General features: G+C 46.0%; 1 protein-coding gene across 1 annotated transcript in view; it reads left to right on the forward strand.

The window, feature by feature from the left end:
- frem3 (Fras1 related extracellular matrix 3) overlaps positions 1-22,909 on the forward strand; it is a 70,982-nt gene that overhangs the window by 22,456 nt on the left and 25,617 nt on the right. The window contains exons 3-6 of the mRNA XM_052464779.1: positions 9,115-9,261; positions 10,901-11,131; positions 11,505-11,630; positions 13,423-13,674. Coding sequence (XP_052320739.1) covers positions 9,115-9,261; positions 10,901-11,131; positions 11,505-11,630; positions 13,423-13,674 — 756 coding nt within the window. The remainder of the gene's footprint in view (positions 1-9,114; positions 9,262-10,900; positions 11,132-11,504; positions 11,631-13,422; positions 13,675-22,909) is intronic.

Here is a 22,909-nt window from a genome sequence, read left to right on the forward strand (position 1 = left end):
GTTGTGTGTGTGTATATGATTAAATTATTCATTTTGGCCAGTTGCCATGGGACAGTTAGGTTCGTTTTCTCCAAAATGATGCAATAAGCGCCAGTGGCACCATTGGGGGTGTCCCAGTCTCTCTGTCACCTTGTGATGTGCGGCATGCTGCCTTTCCGGCCCAGATCAGGTCACTGTTCTGGAGTCAGTGTTATTTTACAGTGCACGGCAGTGGCCAATAGGATCTATTAATATGCCTGGCTCCTCCAATCCAAAATCCCAACCATGGGATCTTCAGAATGCCCCAGAGGAAACTAAGTTGAGCACACTGGCATTTGAGAATATACTTTCTGTACTGTAGCGCCAACCTTAAAAAAAGAGAAAGCCGTTGTAAATGAATAAATTGTATAGAAATTCTGATCGTACACCTCAATATAATGACTAAATTAATGGACCACATGTGAAATCTATATTCATACAGATGTTGTTGATGGCTGTACGGACTGTAATAATAAGGGCCATAGGTAGCCGAGCGGTTAGAGTGTTGGACTAGTAACCCAAAGGTCGCTGGTTTGAATTCCTGAGCTGACAAGGTGAAAAATGTAGCGATGTGCCCTTGTGCAAGGTACCTAACCCTTATTTGCTCCAGGGACGCCGTACTACCCTGACCCTGTAAAACAACCACAGGAGGAGGACGGGCTCATAGTAATGGCTGTAACGGAACAAATGGAATGGTATCTAACTCATCAGACAAATGGTTTCCATGTGTTTGATCCCATTCCAGCCATTAATATGAGCTGTCCTCCCCAATATGAGCCGTCCTCCCCTCACCTCACTAGCCTCCTGTGAAAACAACACATTTCACTGCACCTATCCGGTGTACTGTATGTGACAATGAAACATTATTATTATTTTTGTATATATATGGTTGTTTTGCCTACTTTAGTTGATTGCAAATCACTCTGGATAAGGGAGTCTGCTAAATTGCTAAAATGTACATTTCTGCAAGTTTATACCGGGCCATGTCGCAGAGTGCAGAGTGCAGTGTGACCCAGTATAAATAAAAAGAGGAATGAGGAAATGTAATAATCATGGTCCTCATTCCTGTCACTCAGCAGGGATATACTTACATGGGCGCCGCTTTCTGTTGCTCACCCTTGCATCATTCTCTTGGCTGTCAAAACCTCATTCTGACCAATAATATCCCCCCCCCTCCTCTTGAGTCCCACCCACCATCCTAAGTATATCTATGTATGGCTATGAATACTGTAGCAATGTAAATAGGACCTGATGACCTGATGAAGAAGGTGGAATGAAAGGACACTGGGGGGGTTTTCTGTAGGGCTGCTGGTTGCTTTATGGATGGATTGCTGACCATGGTCAAGGTTGAAGATGACAAAGGTTAAAACAAGGGTATCTAATATCCCATAACTCTTTGCAACAATGGGACCTAGTTAGCTAAGGTGCTGGTCGTTAGCAATGGCGGACAGGCTCATTGTAATGGCTGGAATGGAATAATGGAACGATATCAAACACATCAAACATATGGAAACAACGTTTGACTTCGTTCCATTTATGCCATTTTAGCCATTCCAATGAGTCCGTCCTCCTATAGCTCCCCCCACCAGCCTCCTCTGATGTACAGTCAGGAGATACAATCAAACATGTTTGGAAACGGAATGAACCTAACTGATGTCTCCATTATATCCTTAGTCATCGAGGCTCACAGGAGACCATCTTGAGAATCTTGGCAAATCCCCTGACAGGTCATTAAAATGACAGTGGTAAATTAATTTGACCTGTTAGCCACTAAAGTTACATGTTGTTGGAGCATAGGGGGGCAAGCTAGCTAGCTACCGTGTGAGTTAGTTATCCAAACGTGGATGCACCGTAGGGAGCCCCATACCTGGAAAACATGCAGTCTTCTCACTCAGGTCTAAGAACATGAAAAATGTCCAGGGGCCAACACTTAGCAGTGCCTGTGATATACTGTCCGTGCTTACTGCTTACTCAAACGATTAGCCTCGCATTAATAAATCACTCTAAGGACAAATGTATTAAGAGCCTGAAACAGGGGCGTTTCAAAATGCCGTCTTCTATAAAACATTTCATCTGATGGTGAGAACTAGTATTATTGTCAGTTTGAAACGCAAAAGAAATGTGAGCTGGGAGTGTGGTTGATATGTTAGTTGTAAAGATTGTAATAAATTAGTTCGTAAATCAGTTAGAGACATCAGAACCAGCAGAGACACCTGGTTCAGAGGGAATGTGGCCATTACTTAGCCTTATATACTCTATCCACGTTATTGCTCTCATAAATACCAAGGAAGGAGTCCCTCTTCACTTCTGCAAGACGCCTCAGTTCATTTAAATAGGCAGCAGCGCTGAGCATTAATCTGTCTATATATCATTTGAGATGGAGTTTTATACAAACACTGAAAGGCTACCACTCAGTTTCACTTTAGGTTTATCTGAATTAGTGGTAGTGATGTGACCTTCTCTAATGGAAAGCAGAAAGTGTATAGTGTGCTTGACAACACACCACTGGATCCGTGTCTGGTGTGGTTGGATTCCATGCCAGGTCTGGACACGGTATCTGACAGGATTCCCTCCTCTGAGTTTGAGAAAGGAAAGCAGGCAGGCAGAGAGGGAGGGAGGCAGAGAGACATGCCAGAGCAGTGGGCTGTGGGCCACCCAGACAGTGGCCTGCTGTCCCTTGTTCATCCTGGAGGGACAAAGCCAACATAGGGACAGAGAGATGGGGTGGGAGGGCGCAGCTGTCACTCAGCTTCTTTTTCCAGAATCTGAAGCTCTGGCAGGAGTTCTCTGAGACACAGAGTGAGAGAGAGAGAGAGAGAGAGAGAGAGAGAGAGAGAGAGAGAGAGAGAGAGAGAGAGAGAGAGAGACTATGGCTGACTGAAGTGTCACACCGGCTGGATCTGAAGCCCCCTATCTCACAGTCATGTCTATGGCTCTGATCATGTCCACCTGGGGGATGGATTGTGATATTAGTGTAATTGATTATACACAGACAGCTCAGATTGTAATGATATCACCTTGTCATTTTTTAAAGGGTATGTTTGTGTGCTTGTATCATCATTGTAGCAGGTGCTGATTTGTTTTTGAGGCCTGCCTGCCAGCCAACTCTCTTGGACGACACACAAAATATATGGATGATGACGACATTGCCTTTGTCATAGTTGTCATAGCGTTTTCAAAGGCTCAGATATCACACAGCCAGGGCTTTGAGATCCCCTCCACTGGCTGTGCATCTATGTATAACATGATGTATGTATAGTGTCACAGCGATGTCATGGTGTCACAACGTATCTCTATCAGGTCTGGGAAATGGAGACATGGTTAGGGAAGACTTTTCCTCTGCTCTTTTCTTCCAATTGACTCCCATCTGTTCTTTTAACAGGCACCAGGTCAGGTGGTAAATGCTAGATGTCCTTAAATCTCATCTGTCCTATTTTATCGGCCTGTTGATTTAGGTTATTCTGAGGATTTCAACTCAAATGAACTCCAATACCTTATTTCACCCTGTTAATTGAGTGACAATTGAGAAATAACAGCAGCTGATCAATTCAATTAAATATTGTCATTAGCGCTCATATTAATTCATTTCCCCAGTGCAGAATAGTCTGTTTCTAATTCTTACAGGTCAATTGACTCCTTTGTTTTCAATATTATTTTATTTACACAGTCTCATCATCTACAGTATTTCACCAGACAAACTACACCATGTTAGAAATTGAATTTCTATGCAATACTCAAGATAAAATGGCATTATTATGTATTGAAGGTAACAGTGTCAGAGCTGAAACCAGAAGCTGTCAGATAGACTGCCAGTCTGGATGCCAGAGTGAGTCTTTTTGTTGCTGACTATGTTCATACGATAATCCTATCTGACACACAATACAGGCTCACTAAGCTCAATATCAGCTTTGTGTAAACTGGGCAGCCTGCCTAGGAACACGTGCCTTTCTGAACAGAAAACACTCCTTCAGATTCTGTGGGTTTGCGGAGATATGAGCAGAAAGTTATACAGGTTTTATAAATCAAGTTTCTCCCTTGATAAGTGATTATTATAGTTAATGTGATGGACTGAGGTGTGACTAATGTGTCATGTAGCATTTAGTTTATGTGCACTGTACGTTATAGGTACAAGTGACGGACGAACGTCAACAGTCACTGCACTTCCATTTTACATTTCAAAGATGCTCAAGAGGTGTTTGATATTTCCACTCAGGCTAAATGCAAATACACTTAATCAAACACTCAAATCTTATTTTGAAGTTAACTGGCTCATCTTGTCTATCAATTGGCCACATGTGCACTCATCAAGCGTGGTGGAATTTGTGGCAGGCAAAGACAAACATGATGAATGCTTCCTGTATTTTTAGCCGGAGCTGTCAGAAATATGAGCATGGTCAAGGATAGACACCGTTAGGTGCTAGGGGCTCCTATGTCAAACTGGGACTTCATGGCTACTATACTATACATTTGGGGGATGGCTGGGGTGGGAGGGTGGCGGTTCGGTTCTGGTGTGTGTGTGTGTGTGTGTGTGTGTGTGTGTGTGTGTGTGTGTGTGTGTGTGTGTGTGTGTGTGTGTGTGTGTGTGTGTGTGTGTGTGTGATTTACATGAACAAGTGAAAGAAGTGAAACGATCCAATTTAATCAATCCCCCCCCAAAAAATCCACCGAGTTGGTATCAGTTCAATTCAATCCAATCCACCGTCATTGACACCCAGGCTTGGCGGAGTGTGGTTTATCCCTGGCCCTGTTGTGTCTCGGTTATGGCCCGGCGTGCCATGTTGACATGTGGGTTTGAGGAAGTTGCCCCATCTCCTCCCTCCAGTGTTTTCATTCTCCCCAGTCACATAGCAGAACGCCCACAGCTCCTTTCTCCCTCAGCCAGGCAAAACCAACCCCAATGTAGGCTCATTGTATGAATGAACCAGATGCTCCATGCTCTTGTCCTCCATAAAGCCTAGTGAGAGTTTATTTCTTTAGTTAGCCTCCTCTCACAGGTTCTCTGTCACCCCTCAGAGGATTGGTTCTGCCTTCCTTTCCTTAGTTTTCTGTTATGTAGGGGTTCATATCCGAAAGGGTCTTTTCTCCGCATTGATCTACCAAATCCTCGACTCTGGTGCTGCAACCATCATGCTACAAGAGTGTGATAATAATGATATGAATAACACATAATAATACATTGAATTTAGAGCACCTTTCAAAAACCCCAAGGACACAACAGGGTTAATAATATCAAGGGTATTTACTTCTTGACACGGACCTAACCAAATCCACCACCGTATGTTGGCAACCACTATGCTACTAGGCTAACACTAGCACTCCTCTGCTAGAGGGAGATCAATGGTTAATATCACACAGCCTTTTCTCAGTCTACCTACCAAATCCTCAACTCTGGCGCTACAACCATAGAAATAGAGTGATATTCTGATGACCACAACCACCGCTACACTAAAGGAAGTGAAGGGTTAATATGAAAGGGTCTTATCTTGACATTGACCTACTTCCTCCATGGCTGCTCAGAGTTAAGGTCAGGTTAATAACAGGCTAATAAGGCCTTTCTGCCACTGTGACCAGTGGTGCAAAACCGACCAACACCTCTCTAACCTCCGCGGCTCTCTGAACCCACTAAGCTCTGGCCAATCAGACACAAGGTCAAGGGTCCTCCTAGGGCCTGTCAGAGAGGGGATAAGCCAAGGCGTTTGGACGTTTGGCCGCAGTTATTAAAAAGAAGCCTGGGATTAAGATTTAAGCATTAAGAAAGCTATTGGCTAAGTAAGTAACTCCGTCTGTCCAGAGCGGCCCATGTCAAGCGGCGAGTGGAATACTTTCTTTTGAAGGATAAAGGAGTCATGAGATAGTATGGATTAAGGGCAGAGGAAGCAATTTATAGTCAATGGTGATCAGTGCCAGGTGACTACGAGATTCAGACCTGGGTTCAAATACTGTTTGATATCTTATTTAATACCTTATAAAAAAAGGGGGGGGTTGTACTTTTGGGACTATTATATTGGTCCCATTGCGTCAGGTAAGCTTAATAGAGACCAGGCAACATATTTGAAATGATTTAGAATAGTATTTGAACCCAGGTCTGGTTCATATGTGTGTTTTATGGCACCTGTTCTCTTCATGGGGCCTAATGAGGTAGATACACTTCAAGCTGAGAAAAATGACCTTAATCGCTTGAAATCTGAGGTTTTACAGAAGATCCTGTCCAGCTGCAAATCTCACAACAAATGTGAGCTACTTTCACAATACTAAGGTTTAACACCAAGGGGTAAAAGGTCTATTTTAAGCCTATAGACATGAAGTAGACATGAAGTTACCCTTGTCCCTCAGAGGTGCTGCTGGTGCTTAAAGGGATACCGCCGGTGCTTAAAGGGATAGGGTTGATGCTTAAAGGATATGGCTGGGGCTGCCATGTCAGTGAGTCACCAGGAGTAATGGAGCCTCTCTCTGCACCTCACCTTTAACCCCTCTGCTAATACTGTTCTGTTTGGGTCAGAGGTGACAGAGAGTGAGAGAGAGTGAGAGAGAGAGAGAGAGAGAGAGAGAGAGAGAGAGAGAGAGAGAGAGAGAGAGAGAGAGAGAGAGAGAGAGAGAGAGAGAGACAGACAGACAGACAGACAGACAGACAGACAGACAGACAGACAGACAGACAGACAGACAGACAGACAGACAGACAGACAGACAGACAAACAAACACAAACAAACAAACAAACAAACAAACAAACAGACAGAGTCAAAGAGACAGCTATTCCCTTGAACAGACTGTCACTTACAGTATCTATCTGAGTCACTGTCCAATTAAATCAAATCGAATTTTATTTGTCACATACACATGGTTAGCAGATGTTAATGCGAGTGTAGTGAAATGCTTGTGCTTCTAGTTCTGACAATGCAGTGATAACCAACAAGTAATCTAACTAACAATTCCAAAACTACTGTCTTATACACAGTGTAAGGGGATAAAGAATATGTACATAAGGATATATGAATGAGTGATGGTACAGGGCAGCATACAGTAGATGGTATCGAGTACAGTATATACATATGAGATGAGTATGTAGACAAAGTAAACAAAGTGGCATAGTTAATGTGGCTAGTGATACATGTATTACATAAGGATGCAGTCGATGATGTAGAGTACAGTATATACATATGCATATGAGATGAATAATGTAGGGTAAGTAACATTATATAAGGTAGCATTGTTTAAAGTGGCTAGTGATATATTTACATAATTTCCCATCAATTCCCATTATTAAAGTGGCTGGAGTTGGGTCAGTGTCAATGACAGTGTGTTGGCAGCAGCCACTCAATGTTAGTGGTGGCTGTTTAACAGTCTGATGGCCTTGAGATAGAAGCTGTTTTTCAGTCTCTCGGTCCCAGCTTTGATGCACCTGTACTGACCTCGCCTTCTGGATGATAGCGGGGTGAACAGGCAGTGGCTCGAGTGGTTGATGTCCTTGATGATCTTTATGGCCTTCCTGTAACATCGGGTGGTGTAGGTGTCCTGGAGGGCAGGTAGTTTGCCCCCGGTGATGCGTTGTGCAGACCTCACTACCCTCTGGAGAGCCTTGTGGTTGAGGGCGGAGCAGTTGCCGTACCAGGCGGTGATACAGCCCGCCAGGATGCTCTCGATTGTGCATCTGTAGAAGTTTGTGAGTGCTTTTGGTGACAAGCCGAATTTCTTCAGCCTCCTGAGGTTGAAGAGGCGCTGCTGCGCCTTCTTCACGACGCTGTCAGTGTGAGTGGACCAATTCAGTTTGTCTGTGATGTGTATGCCGAGGAACTTAAAACTTGCTACCCTCTCCACTACTGTTCCATCGATGTGGATAGGGGGGTGTTCCCTCTGCTGTTTCCTGAAGTCCACAATCATCTCCTTAGTTTTGTTGACGTTGAGTGTGAGGTTATTTTCCTGACACCACACTCCGAGGGCCCTCACCTCCTCCCTCCCTGTAGGCTGTCTCGTCGTTGTTGGTAATCAAGCCTACCACTGTTGTGTCGTCCGCAAACTTGATGATTGAGTTGGAGGCGTGCGTGGCCACGCAGTCATGGGTGAACAGGGAGTACAGGAGAGGGCTCAGAACGCACCCTTGTGGGGCCCCCGTGTTGAGGATCAGCGGGGAGGAGATGTTGTTGCCTACCCTCACCACCTGGGGGCGGCCCGTCAGGAAGTCCAGTACCCAGTTGCACAGGGCGGGGTCGAGACCCAGGGTCTCGAGCTTGATGACGAGTTTGGAGGGTACTATGGTGTTGAATGCCGAGCTGTAGTCGATGAACAGCATTCTCACATAGGTATTCCTCTTGTCCAGGTGGGTTAGGGCAGTGTGCAGTGTGGTTGAGATTGCGTCGTCTGTGGACCTATTTGGGCGGTAAGCAAATTGGAGTGGGTCTAGGGTGTCAGGTAGGGTGGAGGTGATATGGTCCTTGACTAGTCTCTCAAAGCACTTCATGATGACGGAAGTGAGTGCTACGGGGCGGTAGTCGTTTAGCTCAGTTACCTTAGCTTTCTTGGGAACAGGAACAATGGTGGCCCTCTTGAAGCATGTGGGAACAGCAGACTGGTATAGGGATTGATTGAATATGTCCGTAAACACACCGGCCAGCTGGTCTGTGCATGCTCTGAGGGCGCGGTTGGGGATGCCGTCTGGGCCTGCAGCCTTGTGAGGGTTAACACGTTTAAATGTCTTACTCACCTCGGCTGCAGTGTCAGCAAGTGATCCATTAAAAACTGGTCTCTCTCTCTCTGTCCTGTTTTGGCCCATTCCCGAGACTGGTAAGAAGGTAAGAGTCTAGCCACGGGCAGGCAACCCTGCCAAAGGAGCCAGGAAACTGACACACATATCTGGGTGAGGAGGTGAGAAACCCTAGCCAGGCATTGACTGAGAGTGGGGGGGGGGAGAGAGAGAGAGAGAACAATGGAGTGAGAGAGGAAATTAGAAACAAGGCATCACTCAAGAGGCCTGTGATGGAGGATTTGGGGGTAAGCCCTGACATTAAGTTATCAAGTTACCCTTCACAATTTAAAATATCTGTGTCTTTTGTCATAGGGCTCAATGAGTTTACAAAAACTGATGTCAAAGTTTCGACTTCCAGGTGGAAACAAGCTGAAGCCGCAGCCATTCCGGCTCAACTGGTCGTGGATCAGCCTAGGGAAGGAGTACTATCTGGTGGATGAGGACGCCAAATTCCTGGAGGTGACGCTCAGACGCAGGGGATACCTGGGAGAGACATCCTTTGTCAGTGAGTATTGGAAGTCTTACACAGTATTTACCACAGATCAACAGCAGCCTTTACCTAAACAGATAAATACAATGGCTAAAATGGGATCCATAGCAATATTTACCTCTAGACATAGATATAGAATGACTAGAATGGGTCCTATAGGAGTATTTAACTCTAAACATTGATATAGAATGACTAGAAGGGTCCCTATAACTATATTTACCTATAAACACAGATATAAAATGACCAAAATTGACCCTATAGCAGTATTTACTTCTTGACCTAGAAATATAATGACTAGAATGGGACATGTGAAGTGTTCCAAAAAACATTTTTTCACATGATTTCACATGTGAAATTTTACGTGAAATTGTGATTTTCCACATGTGAAACCATGTGGTTTTTATGTAAGGGAACATAGATATAGAATGACTAGAATGGGGACCCATTAGCAGTGTTTACCTCTAACATAGAAATAGAATGGATACAATGGGTACAAGGCTCCTCAGTCATTTTACAGAATACTCATGGGTACACTCAATATGGCTGACATGGAGATTCTATGTCTATGGTACTGAATGTCTTGAACAGGATTTACATCAGATCTATAGTATTTTGGTTTGATTTTTGATTTATTAGGATCCCCATTAGTCGATGCCAAGGGCGTGGACTCTTTGACAAAAAGGTGCTATCTAGAACCATAAAGGGTTATTCAGCTGTCCCAACCCTTTTTATTGAAGGTAGAAAACCCTTTTGGTGCCAGGTAGAACCAGGCACCAAAAAGGGTTCTCTTATAGGGACAGCTGAAGAACCCTTTTGGAACCCTTTTTCTAAGAGTGTACCATGTTGGAACTGGTTTGCACTTCGTTGGTTCATCCCCCAAGTGATATATCTGAGTTAGTACATTTCTCCCATTGTTTTCTCTGCTTGCCATTCAGATAAAGGTAGTTTTAAATTGCCACTATTTTATCCCTAATGGGGTGTAAATATTTCAATCATCCACCACCATCAACTCTGACTTCAAAAAAATGTCAATGTCAGAGGAGAGACTATTCAGAAAGCAGGACCTATTAACCTGTCATTGTGTTAAAAGACTGATTGGCCCTTTAAGGGTCTTCATGGAGTGTACTTTGTCTGTTATTACCCTGCCATTAGAAGAAGCCTAAGAATAAAACAGACCCCCTGGTTATCAATCTGCCCTCTGTGTGTTCCTGTTTGACTGATGACCCATTTCCTGTTTCGCTGGTGAAAAACCTAGTTTGATTGAGGGGTCAGATAGCCCTTCCTCATAGATGTCACCAGGTAATGTCAACATGCTTGTCTGTTTGGCTACATCCAACACACAAGCTTTTATACATAGGCTCCTATATTTACAGTTGTTTTTGACGACACAGTAGTGGGAAAATATGAACAAAGACAGACAATGAGAGCTCACCAGGCAACTACAGTCTGTAAATCACAGTCAACCTGCAGTCAACTCACATCCTCTGAGGCCCTGCAAACTACACAGTGCTACGTGCCATTATTATAAAGCTATTCAGTTCAATTAGGTTCAGTTCAACTCAATTCAGTTCAGCTCAGCTTACCTCAGCTAAATTACAATTAAATGTAATTAGATGAGGTTCTATTTAGTTCAGTTCGATATGGTTCTATTCAGGCATCACCACCAAGGATGGCACTGCGGAGAAGGACAAGGACTTCCGGGGCAAGGCCCAGAAGCAGGTCCAGTTCAACCCAGGCCAGACAGTGGCCACCTGGAGGGTGAAGATCTTCAAAGACCAGGAGTTTGAGACCAGCGAGACCTTTGAGATCCAGCTGTCGGAGCCTGTCATGGCCGTGCTGGAGTACCCCGATACAGCCACTGTGGAGATAGTGGACCCTGGTGATGGTAAGAATGAACGGCCTTATCTGCAGATTGTCTGTTTGATTTGCCCTCCGACATGAAATCCTTTATGAATAGTAGACAGGCTTTAAGTCAATTGGAAAGGCTACATTCATTTACATGGATTGACACGTGACAAAATATAATTGTATCCTTCATTTAAGATCCCCAAATCAGATCATGTTTATTGTTCCATTGTTGGGCAATTTGACGACAGCAGCAAAATATGCATGGATCAAATAAGTACAGACTCACCTGGGCTTGTAAACTCTTCTTCTCTTGTTCTCTATGGCCAATCCTCTGTGTTTCTCCCATAGAGATCCTATTACATTACTATTCTAATTCTGAATTCTATGGTTTCTCCCTCTTTCCTCTGCAGAGTCCACGGTGTTCATCCCCCAGGCAGAGTATAAGATAGAGGAGGACATTGGGGAGCTGCTGGTGCCTGTTCGCCGCTCTGGAGACCTCAGCCAGGAACTCATGGTCGTCTGCTACACCCAGCAAGGTGAATACAGTCAAATATATCATTCAAATGGGTTTTTACAAAGATGAAATACATGAATAAAATACACATAGATATACAGTGCATTCGTAAAGTATTCAGACCCCTTCCCTTTTTCCACATTTTGTTACGTTACAACCTTATTCTAAAATTGATCAAAAATATTAATAATCTCGTCAATCCAACACCCAATACCCCGTAATGACAAAGCAAAAACATATTTTTAGAATTGTAAAAAGTTAAAAACAGAAATATCTTATTTACATAAGTATTCAGACCCTTTGCTATGAGACTCGAAATTGAGATCAAGTGCATCCTGTTTCCATTGATCATCCTTGAGATGTTTCAACAACTTGATTGGTGTGCAGTTGTGTTAGATTCAATTGATTAGACATGATTTGGAAAGGCGCACACCTGTCAATATAAGTTCCCACAGAAGACAGTGCACCTCAAATCAAAACCCAAGCCATGAGGTCGAAGGAATTGTCCATAGAGCTCCGAGACAGGATTGTGTCGAAGCACAGAGCTGGGGAAGGGTACCCAAGAACACAGTGGCCTCCATCATTCTTAAATGGAAGAAGTTTGTAACCACCAAGACTGAGAAATCAGGGGAGAAGGGCCTTGGTCAGAACCCAATGGTCACTCTGACAGAGTTCCAGAAGGACAACCATCTCTGCAGCTCTCCACCAATCAGGCCTTTATGGTAGAGTGGCCAGTCGGAAGCCACTCCTCAAGTAAAAGGCACATGGCAGCCCTCTTGGAGTTTGCCACAAGGCACCTAAAGAACTCTCAGACCATGAGAAAAAAGATTCTCTGGTCTGATGAAACCAAGAGTGAACTCTTTGGCCTGAATGCCAAGCGTCCCCTCTGGAAGAAACCTGGCACCATCCCTATGGTGAAGCATGGTGGTGGCAGCATCATGCTGTGGGGATGTTTTTCAGCGGCAGGGACTGGGAGCTTAGTCAGGATCGAGAGAAAGATGAACGGAGCAAAGTACAGAGCACTCAGGACCTCAGACTGGGGCGAAGGTTCCCCTTCCAACAAGACAACGACCAAAGCACACAGCCGAGACAACGCAGGAGTGGCTTTGGGCCAAGTCTCTTAATGTCTTTCAGTGGCCCAGCCAGAGCCCGAACTTGAACCCGATCGAACATCTCTGGAGAGATCTGTAGGAGTGGCTTTGAGCGACGCTCCCCATCCAACCAGACAGAGCTTGAGAGGATCTGCAGAGAAGAATGGGACAAACTCCCTAAATATAGGTGTGCCAAGCTTGTAGCATCATTTTAATTTTACCTTTATTTAACTAGGCAAGTCAGTTAAGAACAAATTCTTATTTTCAATGACGGCCTAGGAACAGTGGGTTAACTGCCTGTTCAAGGGCAGAACGACAGATTTGTACTTTGTCAGCTCGGGGTTTGAACTTGCAAACTTCCGATTACTAGTCCAACGCTCTAACCACTAGGCTACCCTGCCGCCCAAGAAGACTCAAGGCTGTAAAGGTGCTTCAACAAAGTACTGAGTAAAGGGTAAGAAAACTTATGTAAATGTAATATTTCAGTTTTTGCTTTGTCATTGTGGGGTATTGTGTGTAGATTGATGAGGGGAAAAAACGATTTGATCCATTTTAGAATAAGGCTGTAACATAACAAAATGTGGAAAAAGTCAAGGGGTCTGAATACTTTCCGAATGCACTGTAGATATATTGTAACATAAAACTACTCTCCTTCCCCCACAACTGCCTGTCATTCTTCTATTGACCCTTAACCATTGACCCCTGAACTCCTTTTCCCAACAGCCAGTGCGACGGGCACCATCCCCAGCACAGTCCTCTCCTACAGCGACTACATCACGCGTCCCGAGGACCACACCAGCGTGCTCCGCTTCGACAAGGACCAGAGGGAGAAGCCCTGCCGCATCATCATCATCGACGATTCGCTCTACGAGGAGGAAGAGAGCTTCAACGTAACCCTCAGCATGCCCATGGGGGGCCAGGTGGGAGCCACCTTCCCCAGCGCGAAGGTCACCATCCTGGCTGACAGCGACGACGGTGAGTGGGTTTGTTGGGCGTATGGTGGGTGGTGGCATCTATAGTCACCTGTTGAATACAGAGGTCAATCAATTGTCATGAAACCCTATTTGAAACTTGAAACCCTAGCTCAAATAGTTCAACACACAGGTTCAAGTCAACTTGAATGCTACTCGTCAATGGTAATAGACTCAATGATTCCTGACCCTTTACTATATTGACTATAAAGGAAACTCTACCAGTATCAGAATGACTTCCTATTCGACCCTCCAGTCTCTTGGGTTCAGTGAACAGGAGTACACTCTTTAAAAAAAAGTGTGATCTAGAACCTAAAAGGGTTCTTCGGCTGTCCCCATAGGATAACCCTTCAATAAAAAAAAGTTTGGTTTCGGGTAGAACTCTTTTGGGTTCCATGTAGAACCCTTCCATAGCGGGTTCTACCTAGAACCAAAAAGGTTTATCCTATGGGGCCGGCAGAATAACCCTTTATGAACCCTGTTTTAAAAGATAAACAAATTAAGTGTTTCAAAGGGGCTCCTTTCAGCTTTTCTCCATGATTTCCTGGGTCTTCCTATGGGCCACTCCTAATGATATGATTTCCTGGGTCTTCCTATGGGCCACTCCTAATGATATGATTTCCTGGGTCTTCCTATTGGCCACTCCTAATGATATGATTTCCTGGGTCTTCCTATGGGCCACTCCTAATGATATGACTTCCTGGGTCTTCCTATTGACCACTCCTAATGATATGATTTCCTGGGTCTTCCTATGGGCCACTCCTAATGATATGATTTCCTGGGTCTTCCTATTGACCACTCCTAATGATATGATTTCCTGGGTCTTCCTATGGGCCACTCCTAATGATATGACTTCCTGGGACTTCCTATGGGCCACTCCTAATGATATGATTTCCTGGGTCTTCCTATTGGCCACTCCTAATGATATGATTTCCTGGGTCTTCCTATGGGCCACTCCTAATGATATGACTTCCTGGGACTTCCTATTGGCCACTCCTAATGATATGACTTCTTCTATGTTTGTTATGGGGGCTTAACTGTTGCCCGAGACACTTTGATGTGCCCAGTTACAATTTACAAGTGTACAGGTGTGTGTGTCTTTGTCTCTGGGTTTTTGTGTGTCAGTCTCTGTCTGTGCTGTGTGTTGTATGTCAGTGTGCACCTGTGATGCCTTAGCAACCAAACCCTTTCATCCACATTGATTTATGATCATTTGATCTCCCAGCAGTTGTCTAATATTCAACACAGTCGCTGAAAACACAGAGTCGTGCAACTAGATACAACACTATTGAACTGATAACAGGGTCATTACTTTTCACTGACGATAGACACGTATCAATAGCATTACTTTGCTTCACTCTTTGTTCTCCTGTTAGTGAGGTAGAATAAAGGAACAATTGATGCAGCCATGCCAGAAGCACTAAGGTAAAGAGGATAGACAGGAGACTGAAAGAGAGAGAGAGAGAGAGCTGGTGCCAAACAGTAGATGAAAGGAGAGGAGAGGCAGGAAAGATGTGGTTAGAAGTTGGTTTATCAACAACAAAAAACAACTGAGCCACATAGGAACTACAGCGGGGCTTGTGAGAGCATGTAGACTGTAGGACTGTACAAAGCCTAGTGAAGCCTCTTTGGTGAGAGTGTTACCATCAACACCATAACTCAGAGGCCGGGTGCTGAGGATCCTCCAGCCACCATCAACACCATAACTCAGAGGCCAGGTGATGAGGATCCTCCAGCCACCATCAACACCATAACTCAGAGGCCAGGTGATGAGGATCCTCCAGCCACCATCAACACCATAACTCAGAGGCCAGGTGATGAGGATCCTCCAGCCATCATCAACACCATAACTCAGAGGCCAGGTGATGAGGATCCTCCAGCCATCATCATCAACACCATAACTCAGAGGCCAGGTGATGAGGATCCTCCAGCCATCATCAACACCATAACTCAGAGGCCAGGTGATGAGGATCCTCCAGCCATCATCATCAACACCATAACTCAGAGGCCAGGTGATGAGGATCCTCCAGCCATCATCATCAACACCATAACTCAGAGGCCAGGTGATGAGGATCCTCCAGCCACCATCAACACCATAACTCAGAGGCCAGGTGATGAGGATCCTCCAGCCATCATCATCAACACCATAACTCAGAGGCCAGGTGATGAGGATCCTCCAGCCATCATCATCAACACCATAACTCAGAGGCCAGGTGATGAGGATCCTCCAGCCATCATCATCAACACCATAACTCAGAGGCCAGGTGATGAGGATCCTCCAGCCATCATCAACACCATAACTCAGAGGCCGGGTGCTGGGGATCCTCCAGCCATCATCAACACCATAACTCAGAGGCCAGGTGATGAGGATCCTCCAGCCATCATCAACACCATAACTCAGAGGCCAGGTGATGAGGATCCTCCAGCCATCATCATCAACACCATAACTCAGAGGCCAGGTGATGAGGATCCTCCAGCCATCATCATCAACACCATAACTCAGAGGCCGGGTGATGAGGATCCTCCAGCCATCATCAACACCATAACTCAGAGGCCGGGTGCTGGGGATCCTCCAGCCATCATCAACACCATAACTCAGAGGCCGGGTGCTGGGGATCCTCCAGCCATCATCAACACCATCAACACGCTGGTCCTTCTGTAGCTCAGTTGGGAGAGCATGGCGCTTGTAACGCCAGGGTAGTGGGTTCGATTCCCGGGACCACCCATACGTAGAATGTATGCACACATGACTGTAAGTCGCTTTGGATAAAAGCGTCTGCTAAATGGCATATATTATTATTATTTATTATTATCAACACCATAACTCAGAGGCCGGGTGCTGGGGATCCTCCAGCCATCATCAACACCATAACTCAGAGGCCGGGTGCTGGGGATCCTCCAGCCATCATCAACACCATAACTCAGAGGCCGGGTGCTGGGGATCCTCCAGCCATCATCAACACCATAACTCAGAGGCCGGGTGCTGGGGATCCTCCAGCCATCATCAACACCATAACTCAGAGGCCGGGTGCTGGGGATCCTCCAGCCATCATCAACACCATAACTCAGAGGCCGGGTGCTGGGGATCCTCCAGGCATCATCAACACCATAACTCAGAGGCCGGGTGCTGGGGATCCTCCAGCCATCATCAACACCATTACTCAGAGGCCGGGTGCTGGGGATCCTCCAGGCATCAGCGACACCATAACTCAGAGGCCGGGTGCTGGGGATCCTCCAGGCATCAGCGACACCATAACTCAGAGGCCGGGTGCTGGGGATCCTCCAGCCATCATCAACACCATAACTCAGAGACCGGGTGCTGGGGATCCTCCAGCCATCGTCAACACCATAACTCAGAGGCCGGGTGCTGGGGATCCTCTAGCCATCAGCAACACCATAACTCAGAGGCCAGGTGATGAGGATCCTCCAGCCATCATCAACACCATAACTCAGAGGCCGGGTGCTGGGGATCCTCCAGCCATCATCAACACCATAACTCAGAGGCCGGGTGCTGGGGATCCTCCAGCCATCATCAACACCATAACTCAGAGGCCAGGTGCTGAGGATCCTCCAGCCATCATCAACACCATAACTCAGAGACCGGGTGCTGGGGATCCTCCAGCCATCAGCAACACCATAACTCAGAGGTCGGGTGCTGGGGACCCTCCAGCCCGGGTGATGCCCTTCTTTACTGTAACCACTGGTCTCTATGTGTAATCTATTCCACTACAGGTCCACTCATGGATGGTACCATTCCCCAAAGCCACACACAGACAGACAGTGGCACACAAACACACTCAACCCAAGACAAAAGCACCTCTCACCACATGTTTGTCTTGACTTCCCTCTCTTTGCCCTGTCCTTCCCCTTCTCCCTGCTCCCTCCTCTCACTCTACCCCTGACTACACACTCCATCTGTTCTATCCTATACTTCTAGTAACAGGTGGTAGAACTGGGAAGAGAGAAAATAGAATAGAATAGAAACTCCAGTCTTAACTACACTGGACAGCCCTCTGTCATGACACATAAAAGAGCTCTCTGAATGTGTTTTGTTCCGAGACACTCCTCCAACTCCACCACTCAGTGGAGTTGGGGGGAAACAGAGAGCTTCCCTTTGTGTTGCAGGGGCCAAAAGGCAGGTGGGGAAACAGGGGGAAACAGGGATTTGTGGGAGAGGAATGTCAAATGACAGGCATGTTTTTCCTCCGGCTCCTGTTTGATGGTTTTCAGCCTCCATTTTTGTTTTATTTGTGTAGCTATTATCTGAGATGGGGGTGATGGTTTGTTTACAACTTCAAGAACGCTCTGGAAGTTAAAAAAACAACATATTAGGATATCATATCGACATGAATGTTCCCTCTTTTCGTTTGCATGTACGTCAAATATCACCCGTAGGCTTTAGATGAGAAAGAGGAGATGTGTTTGTTTGTTACACAGGTAAACCAAGAAACACGTTCAATGGAGATTTAATCCAGGACCAGTCTTAAGGGTCCAATGCAGCCGTTTTTATCTCAAAATCAAATCATTACTGGGTAAGAATGAATTACCTCACTGTGGTTGTTTTAAATTAAAATGGACAAAAATACACAAACATTGCTTCTTAGCAAAGGGTAATTTCTTAAGCAATGACTTTTCTAGGAATGTCTGGGAGTGGTCTGAGTGGGAAGGGGAAAACTGAAAATGAGCCATTACTGGTAGAGAGGTTTAGAAATCTCTTTCTTATTACCACATGGTGATGTCACCACGGAAGGCCAAAACTCCATCCCACCAAAACAGGTTGAAATTTCAGGCGGCCTTTTCAAACAGCTCTTACACTAACAGCTATTTCACAGTATTATTCCAAACGCAAAGTGTGGAAATATATATAAAACACAGGAAAATCACAAAAATCAGCCTTTAAGCTGTGTCTGGGAAACTGCCCCTTAGTGTTCAAGTGATTTACTTTCTGAATCTGAGGCCACTCCAGTCCTCCCCATCCACTCTGACTGAATGAGTCATTTATCTCTCTTTATAGTTGTCTCTCTGAGCCGTTCCTCTTCCTCTCCTCTGCACTTCTCTCCTCCTCCTCCTCTCCTTCATCTCTCCCACCCTTCAGAGCTAATTTATTTCACTAACTGGTTTATTCTAATGACAGACACACTCACAGTCAGGGCTACACTCCCCACTTCCTCCCCTGTAATTTGGAGTACAATGGAAACGTTATGTCTAAGTAATCAGCGTGCATTCCCAGACATGATCTCCAGGCGACAAGAGGAGATGTCTTCTCAATGTAAAGATCCATTCCTCCATTGTGCCACAAACTTCTTGGTGGGTCCTGAAATCTAAAGTGACAACACTGTGTGTGTGTGTGTGTGTGTGTGTGCGTGCGTGCGTGCGTGCGTGTGTGCGTGCGTGTGTGTGTGTGTAAACCCATCTTCCTGGCTGAGTAAACCTGTGGTTGGGACCCCGGCCAGCATTAGGCTTCATTGTTATTAGTCTGGCTCTTCCTTCTCAGTGATCCTTTAGGGATTGCCATGTCTCCTTCCCCCTAACCAGCCGCCCCTGGTACTAAACAGTATCTCTGGTGATTGAGAGGCATTGAGAGTAAGCCAAGTTTCAGCGGGTCAGCGGTGGTTTTCTGACTGCGGCAGTACAAGCCCTAGTCTAAAAACATCTCTAGACCACCTCTTAAAATCCTCTTCACCTAACAGTCAGTTAAATGTGTACATACTTCCTATTCTCCATGTCTTACTTTTACTATTTTATCCAGCTATAGACTAAATAATCACGAGTGTCACAATATTGTATCTGCCCCTTATAGAAATGGCAGAAGGCTCAATTATAGATCATCCTCATTAGTGGATGTACAGTAGACAGCGGTAGCTTGTCAGTGATGATCATTCTGGCTGTTATAGAGGGGTGGACAGTAGACAGCGGTAGCTTGTCAGTGATGATCAGTCTGGCTGTTATAGAGGGGTGTACAGTAGACAGCGGTAGCTTGTCAGTGATGATGAGTCTGGCTGTTATAGAGGGGTGTACAGTAGACAGCGGTAGCTTGTCAGTGATGATCAGTCTGGCTGTTATAGAGGGGTGGACAGTAGACAGCGGTAGCTTGTCAGTGATGATCAGTCTGGCTGTTATAGAGGGGTGTACAGTAGACAGCAGTAGCTTGTCAGTGATGATGAGTCTGGCTGTTATAGAGGGGTGGACAGTAGACAGCGGTAGCTTGTCAGTGATGATCAGTCTGGCTGTTATAGAGGGGTGGACAGTAGACAGCGGTAGCTTGTCAGTGATGATGAGTCTGGCTGTTATAGAGGGGTGTACAGTAGACAGCGGTAGCTTGTCAGTGATGATGAGTCTGGCTGTTATAGAGGGGTGGACAGTAGACAGCGGTAGCTTGTCAGTGATGATGAGTCTGGCTGTTATAGAGGGGTGTACAGTAGACAGCGGTAGCTTGTCAGTGATGATGAGTCTGGCTGTTATAGAGGGGTGGACAGTAGACAGCGGTAGCTTGTCAGTGATGATGAGTCTGGCTGTTATAGAGGGGTGGACAGTAGACAGCAGTAGCTTGTCAGTGATGATCAGTCTGGCTGTTATAGAGGGGTGGACAGTAGACAGCGGTAGCTTGTCAGTGATGATGATTCTGGCTGTTATAGAGGGGTGTACAGTAGACAGCGGTAGCTTGTCAGTGATGATGAGTCTGGCTGTTATAGAGGGGTGGACAGTAGACAGCGGTAGCTTGTCAGTGATGATGATTCTGGCTGTTATAGAGGGGTGTACAGTAGACAGCGGTAGCTTGTCAGTGATGATCAGTCTGGCTGTTATAGAGGGGTGGACAGTAGACAGCGGTAGCTTGTCAGTGATGATGATTCTGGCTGTTATAGAGGGGTGTACAGTAGACAGCGGTAGCTTGTCAGTGATGATGAGTCTGGCTGTTATAGGGTGTACAGTAGACAGCGGTAGCTTGTCAGTGATGATGAGTCTGGCTGTTATAGAGGGGTGTACAGTAGACAGCGGTAGCTTGTCAGTGATGATGAGTCTGGCTGTTATAGGGTGTACAGTAGACAGCGGTAGCTTGTCAGTGATGATGAGTCTGGCTGTTATAGAGGGGTGTACAGTAGACAGCGGTAGCTTGTCAGTGATGATGAGTCTGGCTGTTATAGAGGGTGTACAGTAGACAGCGGTAGCTTGTCAGTGATGATGAGTCTGGCTGTTATAGAGGGGTGGACAGTAGACAGCGGTAGCTTGTCAGTGATGATGATTCTGGCTGTTATAGAGGGGTGTACAGTAGACAGCGGTAGCTTGTCAGTGATGATGAGTCTGGCTGTTATAGAGGGTGTACAGTAGACAGCGGTAGCTTGTCAGTGATGATGAGTCTGGCTGTTATAGGGTGTACAGTAGACAGCGGTAGCTTGTCAGTGATGATGAGTCTGGCTGTTATAGAGGGGTGTACAGTAGACAGCGGTAGCTTGTCAGTGATGATGAGTCTGGCTGTTATAGAGGGGTGTACAGTAGACAGCGGTAGCTTGTCAGTGATGATGAGTCTGGCTGTTATAGAGGGGTGTACAGTAGACAGCGGTAGCTTGTCAGTGATGATGAGTCTGGCTGTTATAGAGGGGTGTACAGTAGACAGCGGTAGCTTGTCAGTGATGATGAGTCTGGCTGTTATAGAGGGGTGGACAGTAGACAGCGGTAGCTTGTCAGTGATGATGAGTCTGGCTGTTATAGAGGGGTGTACAGTAGACAGCGGTAGCTTGTCAGTGATGATGAGTCTGGCTGTTATAGAGGGGTGGACAGTAGACAGCGGTAGCTTGTCAGTGATGATGAGTCTGGCTGTTATAGAGGGGTGTACAGTAGACAGCGGTAGCTTGTCAGTGATGATGAGTCTGGCTGTTATAGAGGGGTGTACAGTAGACAGCGGTAGCTTGTCAGTGATGATGAGTCTGGCTGTTATAGAGGGGTGTACAGTAGACAGCGGTAGCTTGTCAGTGATGATCAGTCTGGCTGTTATAGAGGGGTGGACAGTAGACAGCGGTAGCTTGTCAGTGATGATCAGTCTGGCTGTTATAGAGGGGTGGACAGTAGACAGCGGTAGCTTGTCAGTGATGATCAGTCTGGCTGTTATAGAGGGGTGGACAGTAGACAGCGGTAGCTTGTCAGTGATGATCAGTCTGGCTGTTATAGAGGGGTATAGAGCGGTAGCTTGTCAGTGATGACAGTCTGGCTGTTATAGAGGGGTGGACAGCGGTAGCTTGTCAGTGATGATCAGTCTGGCTGTTATAGAGGGTGTACAGTAGACAGCGGTAGCTTGTCAGTGATGATGAGTCTGGCTGTTATAGAGGGGTGGACAGTAGACAGCGGTAGCTTGTCAGTGATGATCATTCTGGCTGTTATAGAGGGTGGACAGTAGACAGCGGTAGCTTGTCAGTGATGATGATTCTGGCTGTTATAGAGGGGTGTACAGTAGACAGCGGTAGCTTGTCAGTGATGATGAGTCTGGCTGTTATAGAGGGGTGGACAGTAGACAGCGGTAGCTTGTCAGTGATGATCATTCTGGCTGTTATAGAGGGGTGGACAGTAGACAGCGGTAGCTTGTCAGTGATGATCAGTCTGGCTGTTATAGAGGGGTGGACAGTAGACAGCGGTAGCTTGTCAGTGATGATCAGTCTGGCTGTTATAGAGGGGTGGACAGTAGACAGCGGTAGCTTGTCAGTGATGATGATTCTGGCTGTTATAGAGGAGTGTACAGTAGACAGCGGTAGCTTGTCAGTGATGATCAGTCTGGCTGTTATAGAGGGGTGGACAGTAGACAGCGGTAGCTTGTCAGTGATGATCAGTCTGGCTGTTATAGAGGGGTGGACAGTAGACAGCGGTAGCTTGTCAGTGATGATCAGTCTGGCTGTTATAGAGGGGTGGACAGTAGACAGCGGTAGCTTGTCAGTGATGATCAGTCTGGCTGTTATAGAGGGGTGGACAGTAGACAGCGGTAGCTTGTCAGTGATGATCAGTCTGGCTGTTATAGAGGGGTGGACAGTAGACAGCGGTAGCTTGTCAGTGATGATCAGTCTGGCTGTTATAGAGGGGTGGACAGTAGACAGCGGTAGCTTGTCAGTGATGATCAGTCTGGCTGTTATAGAGGGGTGGACAGTAGACAGCGGTAGCTTGTCAGTGATGATGAGTCTGGCTGTTATAGAGGGGTGGACAGTAGACAGCGGTAGCTTGTCAGTGATGATCAGTCTGGCTGTTATAGAGGGGTGGAC

This window comes from Oncorhynchus keta, chromosome 16 (genome assembly GCF_023373465.1).
Source record: "Oncorhynchus keta strain PuntledgeMale-10-30-2019 chromosome 16, Oket_V2, whole genome shotgun sequence".
Classification (NCBI taxonomy): domain Eukaryota; kingdom Metazoa; phylum Chordata; class Actinopteri; order Salmoniformes; family Salmonidae; genus Oncorhynchus; species Oncorhynchus keta.